The 12,276-nt window shown below is 37.5% G+C and overlaps 1 protein-coding gene and 1 pseudogene across 1 annotated transcript; one reads left to right on the top strand and one right to left on the bottom strand.

Annotated features, from left to right (window-relative positions):
* Positions 1-758: 758 nt before the first annotated feature.
* Positions 759-2,725, bottom strand: LOC148576651 (uncharacterized). The gene is made up of 4 exons (XM_088502766.1): positions 2,525-2,725; positions 2,242-2,439; positions 1,260-1,355; positions 759-1,151 (listed from the first exon to the last, which is right to left on the bottom strand). Exons 1-4 carry the CDS (start codon positions 2,723-2,725, stop codon positions 759-761), a joined length of 888 nt encoding a protein of 295 aa, XP_088358892.1.
* Positions 2,726-7,969: 5,244 nt separating this feature from the next.
* Positions 7,970-8,802, top strand: LOC107606925 (pentatricopeptide repeat-containing protein At2g15690, mitochondrial pseudogene; annotated as a pseudogene).
* Positions 8,803-12,276: the final 3,474 nt, after the last annotated feature.

Below are 12,276 nucleotides of genomic sequence, written 5' to 3'. Positions count from 1 at the left end.
GTTACACTAATATTTATATCTCTAATACTCCCTAAACCTCCATTGTACGTATTGTACAAATATTCCATTGGCTCCCCATACTTTCCCATTCATCATTATCATAGCTATTAACTTTGTGGTCTCACTATAGGACAAGCGGTGAACGGCGGCGGTTTATTTGCTAAAAATCGCCGCTAAACAGGGTGCCAGCGGAACAACATCCGCAACGCATAAAGGCCCCACAGTCACATTTTGCGGCAGTTACCAGCAATCACTGGCATAACTTCCGCAAATCAGTGGGTTTGCGTCGAACACCTTAGTGGCGGTTTATAACCGCCGCAATTCGCTGGACCGCTATTTTCTGCTTCGTTTCTTATGTACTTTATTCGCGGCGGGTTAAAACCGCCGCTATTCTGAGATTTTTTTTAATTTTATTTTGATTAATTTTACAAACCTGGACTTTTTTTTAAACTTATTTTTATTTATAGAATCTTATCTTTATTTAATTTTTTTATTTTTTATTATATTTTATAAATTTTTTCCCATCTTTTTTATTTAAAGAATATTATACTTTTTTTTCTCTAAAATTCTGCACTATGAAAAAAAAAACTCATTAATATTTAACTGCGAAGCAAACTAACATGTCTATTTTAATAATGTCAATAAAGTATTTCAATAATCACCCAAAAAGGTAAAGTACTTGGCTAATAATTAATGCCCCATGTTTAACATAAACAAAACATATACTGAAAATCAAAGTATCACATAAATCCTAATTTCTATTTTCCGCCATGTCCGTCCAAAGAATTCATCCGTGCAGCGATGTCTGGAGGCAGCTCCCCACATTGCTGTTGGACCAGATAACTCAGCACACTCTCTATTGCCTGCCTCTTCGTTTTCTCTGCTGCTAATTCATCCTCCATTGCTTTCCTCTTCAATTTTTCGGTCGTCACCTCCGCTTGTAGTTCACACAGCATCCATTGGGCCTCTTCTACTTGAGCTCTATCTACCGGCGGCTGCGAACTCAGATGGAAGAGTTGACTTGGTGTCGGCCCATGTCCCATCCCACGCACTCTACCCGGGTGCTCTTTACCCAGAGCTTGGGCAAGGAAATCATTTTCTGACAATATTCTTGTAGATTCATCCAGCTGCTCAATCTCAGATATTTTTTCCTGCAGGCATAAACAAAATTACACAATCACACTAGGCTAATAGCATACTCAAGACATTTTAATAACTAAACCCAACATGTTACAACATATATGATTAAGTGTACTTACACCAATCCTCTGAGCTTCTTTATGTATATAGCTGCCATAAGATCTTTTGTGCTTTAAGATCCATACTTCTCCCCTACCAACTGTCCTTCCTTGTTTTTGTGACCGTGACAATACAATTTATGCCATGAATTTCACTTCTTTAAATTTTTTCAATACTTCTAACATTGTTTGAATCTATGAATAAATCAACACTAAATGCCACTTATACTTGATTACAACTTTATATTACCTCTTCTTCCCTAGCCCTAGCCAAGCTTTTAGATCCGCCATTGTGCGTGTAAAGTTACTTCTTTCGATTTAGCGCGTTTTGCTTGTACTTCGCCTATTAAAATCAACAGTGAGCTTGAATTCAACGAAGTAATAAATATAGCTATACTATACATATATCCTACGTTGCAAGAGACTCAAAATAATGGGGCATTAAGTATAGTAGTCTGGAATTTGAATAAACTGTACGCAATCTTAATTTAAGTATTGCTTTAATAAGAACAATAGTGCAGTCCCTATTTATATATAAGAAGTTAACAATATTATTGTATTTCTAATATGTAAATGCAACCCATAACTCTCACCACAACTAACGGAAAAAATATTTAGTAGGTCCCTGTGAGATAGTCCAATAACAATCATATAGCATAAATTATAATAATAGGGGTACTCAAATTAAATTAAATGTCTTATATGGTAACCTACAAAAAATAAGGTTGTAATAAGGAAGGTTGGTGTACACCAATCTCAGCATCATGCATGTATATATTATGATCTTAGTCAAACATTCCTTCTGGACTGTGACCTATGCTGATAATTGATATATTAAAGTGAATTAATCATGTATATTAATCAACAGGATTCGAATTTAGCTCAATCGGAATAAAAACTATTTATATATACCAAATCATATAAAAATATTAATGGATTACATTTTTTGATTTGAATGGATTTCATTTTTAAAAAAAGTATATGTATTAAATGAATGGGGTACCTTTGTTGCAGGATCATTACGATAATCAATGAACCACTTCCAATGCACTTTTGGAATTCCCTCGGGGTGCTTCTCAACCTTTGTTGGTTTGTAATACGAGTCAAACAGCCTCCCCCTTGTGTCTTTCCAGGACCTCCCCATTTGTTGCAAAAGTGTTTTCTTGATTCTACCACTGCTATCCTGGAAGTGGAACATTTCCTACGACGACAATGTCCAGCTGTAAGTAATTGCAAGTTGAAGGTTTGATATGATTAAATAATGCTGAAAGTCATTACCTTTTTACAATCATCATAAACCCTGTCTTTGCCCACACCTTTGCCCAACTCTTTTCACAGATAGGAAATTTGCTATAATAAGAACCCAGCACTCCTATAATGCCACTCAACAGGCCAGATCCATCTCCGACTGCCTGCAGTTCCTCATTGAACCTCAGGATGATCTTGCTACCATTAAGAGACCGCAACATAGCCTCCCTCACACTCATTTTAGCTTGCTTGATTATTCCTTCAGAATCTATCAATAAAGAAGAAAAAATGTTATTTATGTGCTCAATGTGCCCAACATGTAAGGAGCATAACAATATCATTAGCTGATCAACTAAAAAGTTTTATGGTTCAACACTTGTTACCAATGAGATCAATATCCCAAAACTCAGTAGTCTTTCATCCTTTGCACTTTGCAGCATCAGCAGCAGTAAACATCCTGTCAATGTGTTCATCAAACGAATCTACCTCGTTCGCCTCCGGGTCAATGTCTTCATTGCAAGGTTCTGTCACTTGTGAACCGTTAGCGGCTTGTGGCTCAGGTCTTGGTTCGCTCCTGGGTGGACGAAAGGGTTGCAGAAGAGCCGCTACAGAGACACCACCATTATTGGGGGGCGGAGGGATGAGCCAGTCATCATCATCGAATGGTGAAGACACAGGAGGTACAGCTGGAGTCTGCTGACGTGGTGGCTCCACTCTTGTGCCTTTCTTGAAGCGAGCTTTCCTGGGCATCTTACAATTCTAGTATAAACACATGTATCATGCCAAAAAAGATTAATTCCTCATGGAAGAATAGAATAATTAACCAACAAATATCCGCTATTTCTCCTTCACCTTCTATGTCGTATTAAATTCCCATAACTAAACAGTGGATATTAGCTAAAATTATCTACATCTACAATCTGTTAACGAAACCACCGCGTCTTAGGCTAATAGCATTACTCACATTTTAACTATGTAACAAGATAGTAAAAACCATTCTATATATGTACATATATTAATTATATAAATAGTATCTCTTTTTCCAAATGATCCAACTACATGTAAATTAGAAGAATCAAATTATATTTCAAAGGGAAAGCTGTTAATGGACAAAGACACTAATAAAGCCATAGGATATTCTGTTGGAAAAATGAAACCTAGTATACAGAGCATAAATAAATTACTAGTTTTCCTAATTCTTTATGTGCATGAGCCACATCTACTGCATTAGATTATTAATTACCATTTTTGATATTGCTATTTATCACATGTGTATTAAATTCCATATATTTTTACTTAAGGTACTATGATTAAAGTTAACATCCATCATTAATAATCATAACATAATTAATTAAGAAACTATGATTAAAGTTAACATCCATCATTAATAATCCTAACAGAATTAATTAAGAAAATATGCCTAAAGTTAATATTCCCTCTTTGCTTGAGCAACATCTACTCCATTAGATTCACCATTACCGTTATCAATGTTCATATTCCTAGCAAGTGTAACGATTACAGATTTTTTTAACCAAGAGAATATTTTTTTACTTAATATAATTGACACTTGTGACCAGCGGATGTCAAGTAATGTGATTTCTTCATAATAGCATTGATACATAGTGCACCCATTCAACTAAAAATGCTCAGGTCCCAACATAAAAAACTGACCCAATATGAGGAACATAACTATTAGCATAAAAGAGCTGGAACTTGTTACCTCAACGAGTACGATGACCGTGTGGAAGAGGATTTGACTGACGACCGTGAGGGAGCCAAGGGCGCAACAATACTGACTACGCTGCTCAGAACCGACCACGTGAAAAGCGAAAATAAGGATTCAACTATGGGAGGATTGGGAATGTACGCGCGACTGGGGCTGCTGTGAGGAAGATTTGGTATTTATTTATTTACTTTAACCTCTTCAAGGTTTGTAAACCACGAAGCTAGTCGAATATGGATCCATCGGCAATAGGAAGTGCAATGCAGCTGTTAGTGGTGTCCGGAGGAGAACGTCGACAAGGATGGGCGCGGGGAGATGTGCTTCGTGCCTCTGCCCCTTGTGTGTTCGCGCGATGAAGAATCTGAGCTACAGATCTGATTCTAGAAAGGGTCGATGGCAGGAGGGAGAAGGATGGATCGACAGCCAGGAGACTCCACGGTCACAGATTGGGCCACCGTAGAGTAGGGAATGGTTTCGCGCGCTCTGCACTCTCCTTTGGCGGGTTTATCAGAACCTTATTTTGGGTATCATGGGGTGAAATTGGGTTATAATATCAGTAGATGGTTTGGGGTTAGCGGCGGGTTTAGTGGGTTCGACACAAAAGCAGATCGATTCGGTGGCAGAAGGCTAAATTGGAGATGAATCGCAGCAATCCACCCCAAGTTGCTGCGGTTTGTGACACCGCAGGAAGTTCGGTGCAGGCATCCACCGCGTCTGTTGTAGTGTCTGTATTATATATAGGGGAATATATCCCCATAATTAGAGATGTTTTTCTTTTTTTAACGTACATTTAATTTATATATAAAACCAAGTATAACAATTATTATTGTCTACTTTAATAGTGAAATATACATAGTAAATTATATATATACAACTATATGAACATGTGTATTGAACGAACTGATTTTCTGCCAGTAAAGAATTTTCACAAATAAATTTCCGTTGTAAGTATAGTTTCTAAACCAACAGAGAATCCTTTCGTACAAAAGTTTTGGTTGTCACAAGTAACAAAACTCAATAAAATTTATAACCGAAGTATTTAAACCTCGGGTCGTCTCTCAAGGAATTGAAGGGAGGTGTGTTTATTATTGGTTATGGAAAAAAAGTATCTTTTTGGGTTTTTTAAGATAAGAAACAACAATAGTAAATGGCAATGGAAACAAACTAACTATAAAAACTCTTGGCAAAGTATGAGAACTAGAAATCCCATCCTAGTTATCCTTATCAAGTGTGATGAGGATTGTTATTGCTCCCACTAAGTTAACCCTTACTAAATAAGGAAAAGTCAAGTGGACTAATTAATTTGATTCCTCAAGTCCTAGTCAACTCCTGTGGAAAGACTAGCTTTAGAGGGATCCAAATCAATAAGCAAATTCCAATTTTCAATCAACAACTGAGTTTGACAACTCAAGTGTCACCAATTACTTAACCAAAGCAAAGGGGGAAAAATCTAAATTATTTATATCATAAATAGAAGAAAGTAATCATAAATCTGAATTACCTCAAATTGCATTAAATAGAATATTCAAATCTAACATGAAGAGTTTATAAGCCAATTTGGCAACATAAGTAATTAGCCAGTGAAATAGAGCAACTAAAGTAATAGAGCAAATAAAAGTAGAAGAGAAACATAAATCAAAGGAACATTGAACCTAGAATTGAGAAGAAGCAATCCTAAAATTAAGAGAAATCCTAAATCCTAAATCCTAAGAGAGAGGAGAGAGCCTCTCTCTCTAGAAAACTACATCTAAAACCTAAAATTGTGAATTATGAATGTTGTATGAATGTTGTGTTTTTGAATGAATATATTTCCCCACTTTATAGCCTCTAATATGTGTTTTCTGGGCCGAGAACTGGGCAAGAAACAGCCCAGAAATCACCCCCAGCGATTTCTGATACGTCCAGCACCCGGCAAAGTCACGCGTGAGTGTCGCCACGCGTTCGCGCGGATTGAGTTTTTGCCAGGTCACGTGTGCGTGTTGCCTATCTTCAGGGCAGCTATGACAAATTATATATCATTGCGAAGCCCCGGATGTTAGCTTTCCAACGCAATGCGAACCGCCTCATTTGGATATTTGTAGATCAAGTTATGGTCAATTTAGTACCAGGAGGTCAGGTTGGACAGCTTAGCAATTCCTTTAGTTTCTTGTATTCCTTCCACTTTTGTATGCTTCCTTTCCATCCTCTAAGCCATTCCTGCCCTATAAACCCTGAAATCACTTAACACACATATCAAGGCATCGAATGGTAATAAGAGAGGATTAATACTTAGTAATTTGAAGGCCCAGGAAACATGTTTTCAATCATAGCACAGAATTAGGAAGGAAAATGTAAAACATGCAATTTACATGAACAAGTGTGAGAATAGTGGATAAAATCCACTCAATTAAGCACAAGATGTACCGCAGAATAGTGGTGCATCAAATCTCCCCACACTTAAACATTAGCATGTCCTCATGCTAAGCTCAAGAGAAGCTATAAGAGTGAAGAGGAATGGTAAAACTTATGAAATGCAACCTATCTATATGAATGCAACTAAATGCAAAAATACTTCTACCTACTTGGTCAAAAGTAAATAAATCTTTCAGGAATAAATATGACCTGGATTTCACTAATTCAAATCATAAAAATGAAGTACAAATAGACTTGCAAGAAGAAGATAACTCATGAAAGCCGGGAATAAAGAATCGAGCATCAAACCCTCACCGGAAGTGTATACACTCTAATCACTCAAGTGTTTAAGGTTCGACTCTCTCAATTCTCTACTAACCTTGATTTCTAAGGCTTGCTTTTCTTCTACCAATCAACAAAGAATTAATGCACAGATATACATATCAAGAGGTCTTTTAAGGGTTGTAATGGAGTTAGGGTCAAGGTAGGATTGTATTTGGCCAAGTGGACTAAAATCTGAATCCTTAATTAACTTAAACTTTCCACCTAACTTTAGACAATCCATGTAATCATAATACCACATCTGACTATCCATTAACCATGTTTTCCACATATTCATGCATCCTAATTTTGAGTACAGTATATATGCATCGCTTTCACCATTTACTTTGGGGCATTTTGTCCCCTTTTATTTATTTGCTCTTTTTCTTTTCTTTTTCTCTTTTTCTTCTTTTTTTTTTCTTTTTTATTTTATTTTATTTTATTTTATTTTATTTTATTTTTTTCTAATTTTCTTAATGCATATGATTAAATTATTGAATGCATGAACATGTCCTAAACATTTCTTTCACATTTTCAGAAAGAATAAATGACCATTTGTACCCATGAGAGATGAAAACGCTGACATTTGTACCCATGAAAGCTCGAAACTAATCTTGTACCCAAGATAGATGCTGTCCGTGTGACAAAAGTGCCCTGGCTTAGATCTGAGCTTGGTTTGTGGGTTTCCGAACCTACGTGGCACTCCCAAACCCCCCCCAATCTGAGCCAACCATTCACCATCATCATCTTCATCTTCTTCACCATCACCATCACCATAACCTCCATAACCTCCATCACCATCACCTCAGCACCGCCACAGCCACCTCCCTTCACCACAACCTCCGGCGACAACCCACACTGCCGTGCCCCTTTCTCTTCTTCTTCCCTTCTTCTCACCTCCGCTGAGCCTAGAAACCACAGCGCCAGCTCATCCTCTCCACCAAAACAGCAAAATTTTCAAACACCAGCATGAATCAAAATAAACCTAAATCCACTAACATGCATTTCTAACTAACCAAATTAATCAAAATGAACTAAAAGCAATATAATGAAAGAAACAAAACTCAGGAAAAAATGCAGGGGATGGAAGACACGGGAAAACGGAGGTTCTGTTGCTGATTATGGTGTTTTTCTCGCCATGTTGAATTTGTGCAAGGGTACGAGGTCGCTTGAGTATGGGAAAAGGGTTCATGAGTTCTTGAGAAGATCGAGGTTTCGAGGGGAGGTTGAATTGAACAATAAGTTGATTGGAATGTATGGAAAATGTGGTAACATGAATATTGCATGCAAGGTGTTTGACGAATGCCAAAGAGAAACATGAGTTCTTGGCACTTGATGATCATTGGATACACTGAAAATGGAGATGGTGATGATGCTTTGTTGGTTTTTCAGGAGATGAAGGAGGCAGAGATACGGCCTGAGAGTGAAACTTTTGCATTGGTTTTGGCTGCGTGTGCAAGGGAAGAAGCTGTAGAGGAAGGATTATTGCACTTTGAATCAATGAAGGAGTATGGAATTGTTCTCACCATGGAGCATTACATGGAGGTTATTAACATTCTGGGTAATGCCGGTCAGTTGAATGAAGCTGAGGAGTTCATTGAGAGTAAGCCATTTCAGCCTGAAGATGACATTTGGGAGGCTCTTCGAAATTTTGCTAGGATTCATGGAGATATGGATCTTGAGGATCGTGTGGAGGAGTTGTTGGCATGTCTAAATCCTTCAATGGCCATTGCTGATAAGCTTCCAACACCTCCAAGGAAGAAACAGTCTGCAATTAACATGCTAGAGGAGAAGAATAGAGTGGCCGAGAATCGGTGTGCCGTTCCGTATAAAGAGGTTGATGAGAAATTGAAGGGTTTGAGTGGCCAGAGGAGGAGTTAGCGATGTGGTTTCTGGGCTCAACGGAGGTGAGAAGAGGGGAAGAAGAAGAGAAAGGGGCGCGGCAGTGTGGGTTGTCGCCAGAGGTTGTGGTGAAGGGAGGTGGCTGTGGCGGTGCTGAGGTGATGGTGATGGAGGTTATGGTGGCTAGGAAGAGACAGTGATGGATGGGGATGATTGTGAAGAAGATGAAGATGATGATGGTGAATGGTTGGCTCAGATTTGGGGGGGGGGGGGTTTGGGAGTGCCACGTAGGTTTGGAAACCCACGAACCAAGCTTAGATCCAAGCCAGGGCACTTTTGTCACATGGACAGCATCTATCATAGGTACAAGATTAGTTTCGAGCTTTTATGGGTACAAATGTCAGCGTTTTCATCTCTCATGGGTACAAATGGTCATTTATTCTTTTCAGAAAATTCTAACATACTCAATTCTCAAACCAAATGTTTCCAAACCCATTTTCCCCACACTTAATTCATGAGCACTCTCACTAGTCTAAGCTAACCAAAGATTCAAATTAAGGACATTATTGTTTTCCGCTTAGAGTTAATGATGTGCTAAAGTAAACACTACAAGAAAATATGTCTATTGCCACGCTTTTAAAGCGTGGCGAAAAGCTGAAAAAAGCGTGGCGATAGCTTTTCGCCACGCTTTTTCAGCTATCGCCACGCTTTTGAAAGGGTGGCCTCTACAAGGGTGGCGGTTGCTCTGTCGCCACGCTTTTTCAAACTTATCGCCACGCTTTTTTCTTTGCCACGCTTTTTATAGATTGTCACGTTTAAAAACGTGGCCATAGGTGGAAGATATGGCCACACTTTTAAAGCGTGGCCAAAGGTGGAAGATACGGCCACGTTTTTAAAGCGTGGCAATAGAGGGAGATACAGCCACGCTTTTAAAGCGTGGCAATAGGGATAGATACGGCCACGCTTTTAAAGCGTGGCAATAACAAGAGATACGACCGTTAAATTACAAAGCTCTATCATTGCTGTCATGTTGAGAAAGAAATTCTACTGAAGTTCACATATCAAATACCCAACACATTCAGAATTGTATCAAAGTTAATATTAATTATTAAGAGCTAAATCCAAAATAAACTGTCTTACACCAGTAATCAAATCATTCCATTTGTAGTATCTTTCTATGATCTACTGTACCATAACCAAAATAATCATTCTAAAGACATCAATTGAAACCTAAAAGGTTGTCAAGAACTATACAATGGCATAGGAAACTTGAACAATACTAAACTAGTAACACAAGGTGTATTCCGAAGCGATCAAGAAGCATGAAATCAATCAGCCTAAGCATGTTCACCACGGATGCGGCGAGCAAGTTGAATGTCTTTGGGCATTACGGTGACCTTTTGGCATGGATGGCACACAAGTTGGTGTCCTCAAACAAACCAACCAAGTAGGCTTCAGCAGCTTTGTGGAAAGCAAGGACAGCAAGGTTCTGGAACCTCAAATCAGTCTGCAAACATAATAAATCAATCAATAAATAGGAATCATTACATATTTTACAGCAAAAAATAACCCAACGCACCAGGACTAAGATAAAAAGGGGTTAATTAGATTGGCTTGCCTTCTGCTTCCTTATCACAGCAGGAATAGCTGGTGTTGACAATATACCTTCCCGTATTAGAAAGATAAGTTGTCCTAAATTTCTATTAAGAGAGTCATGCTAATAATAATACACACTAGAGGATTGTGAACAATAAGGTGATGCACTAGTCCATCAAAGATTTTTTATCCTTATGATGATGTCATTTACTGCCATCTTGTGTTACAAAGTTCTTCATATTTGTTTTAGAAAGATTCATTGAAAAATTCAAATGATTAAGATACTTACTGTCCAATCAAAATTTTTCGAACACCATTCTCGGCAGCAATTTTAATTATAATCTGAAGTAAATGAGAACAGCAACAGAAACAGAGACAGGGTAAGCAATTTTCTTAACAAAATTAAATTTGATAGCTAAAATAATGCATTCAAAAGCTAAACCTGCGCAGCTTAAAATTAAATTAAACAGTTTTCTATTGCAGACCCCACTGATGACAGGGCTTCCATTGGTATTGCAGGATAGCACACTCTCTGCATATATCAGCAATTCAATTTGACTAAACACACAATATACATTGAACAATTCCAAAACCCTCGCCTATCAAAGAAAGAAAAAGTTAACCAAAACTCGGAACACACACATGGCACAACTGAAACAAAGTTCACACCAAAACCAAACTTCCTGTGCCTGCTTTATCTCTCAATTTATTCTAAATTACATTTACTCACAGCTTTTATATCTTGTTTTACCCTCTTTATTAATGCTCTGTTGATAATAATGCTTTTCTGCTGCTCATGCATCCTGGAAATTCATTTTCCAATGTTACACTACCTTTAAAAACCTATACTTTTCTGTAAGGTAAATGTTTAGGGTCTAGGGTAGGAAGAAGAAGAAGGGAATGAGAGGAAGGGAAAGGGAAAAAGAGTTTGAGTCTCAATAGAATTCGATGACAAATGTAATAATGAGTTGAATTACTCAGTTCCATTCAATTCTACTAATAGGCCTGATTCTTTTTCGGTTGATATAACTGAATGTGGGATCATTTTCTAACTGACTTGAACAGTTAAACTAAATCTTGCATGTGGGAAGTGAGCTGCATCATTCAGTGCCCCCAAACCAAGTTGGGATTCTGCTAGTGACGTAGAGTGACATTATATTTTGACATCTCAAGAACAGCAAATGTTAGTTGGAACAGTAGCATACCATTTTGTCTTAAATTCTATGCAGTTTTACATGCCACATGTTATAGAGACCTTGATCACTTTCTTCATCATTTTGTAAGGACGGAAAATATTGAAAGCTAAATAATCATCAATCAATATCTCTGCCTAAATTGGTTAGTTAACAAAGGAATGAGGCAGAAAACTCTGAACATACCGTATAGTACATAGTCTCATTTCTATCATGCAATCGGTTGAGTATCTGCCATTTGGCCAATGCATTAGGATCAGAAGAACAAGTTCAAAATGTTAGCAATAGATATATTAAAACAGAATAGTCCAAAATTCATAACTTTACAGATAGAAAAATCAACAAAAATCAAGAATCAAGAACAGAACAGAAACTGACAGTGAAAAATAGATGCAGACAGAATACAAGAACAAAAATCAAGAACAGAAATGAGCAATGAAAAATAGATGCAGGGAAAAATCAAGAACCAAAAATCAAGTACAAAACAGGAAAAAATAGAAGCAGTAAAAAATCATAACGAAAATCAAGAATCAAGAATAGCAACCAAGAGATGAACATTATTATTCTAAAATCAAGCTTAGCCAATAGATGAACAAAATGCAACAAGCAAGCAAGCATGATAAGTAATACTCACATCACCAGGTGCAGCTGATAATAGCGCTAAGAGAGTCACTGCAGCAGCTTGATAATCAGTTAATACCTTATGTGTTGACTCATTGAAGCT

Source organism: Arachis ipaensis, chromosome B1 (assembly GCF_059453495.1).
Source record: "Arachis ipaensis isolate K30076 ecotype BB chromosome B1, ASM5945349v1, whole genome shotgun sequence".
NCBI lineage: Eukaryota > Viridiplantae > Streptophyta > Magnoliopsida > Fabales > Fabaceae > Arachis > Arachis ipaensis.
This window is presented reverse-complemented; position numbering and strand designations above follow the sequence as displayed.

Excerpts from the sequence above, each read along its gene's own strand:
- LOC148576651 (XM_088502766.1), bottom strand. The coding sequence starts at position 2,725 with ATGAGTGTGAGGGAGGCTATGTTGCGGTCTCTTAATGGTAGCAAGATC. Across the intron at positions 2,440-2,524 it reads AGACAGGGTTTATGATGATT|GAAATGTTCCACTTCCAGGA; the intron begins GTAAAAAGGTAA and ends TTGTCGTCGTAG. Across the intron at positions 1,152-1,259 it reads AAGAAGCTCAGAGGATTGGT|GAAAAAATATCTGAGATTGA; the intron begins GTAAGTACACTT and ends TTATGCCTGCAG.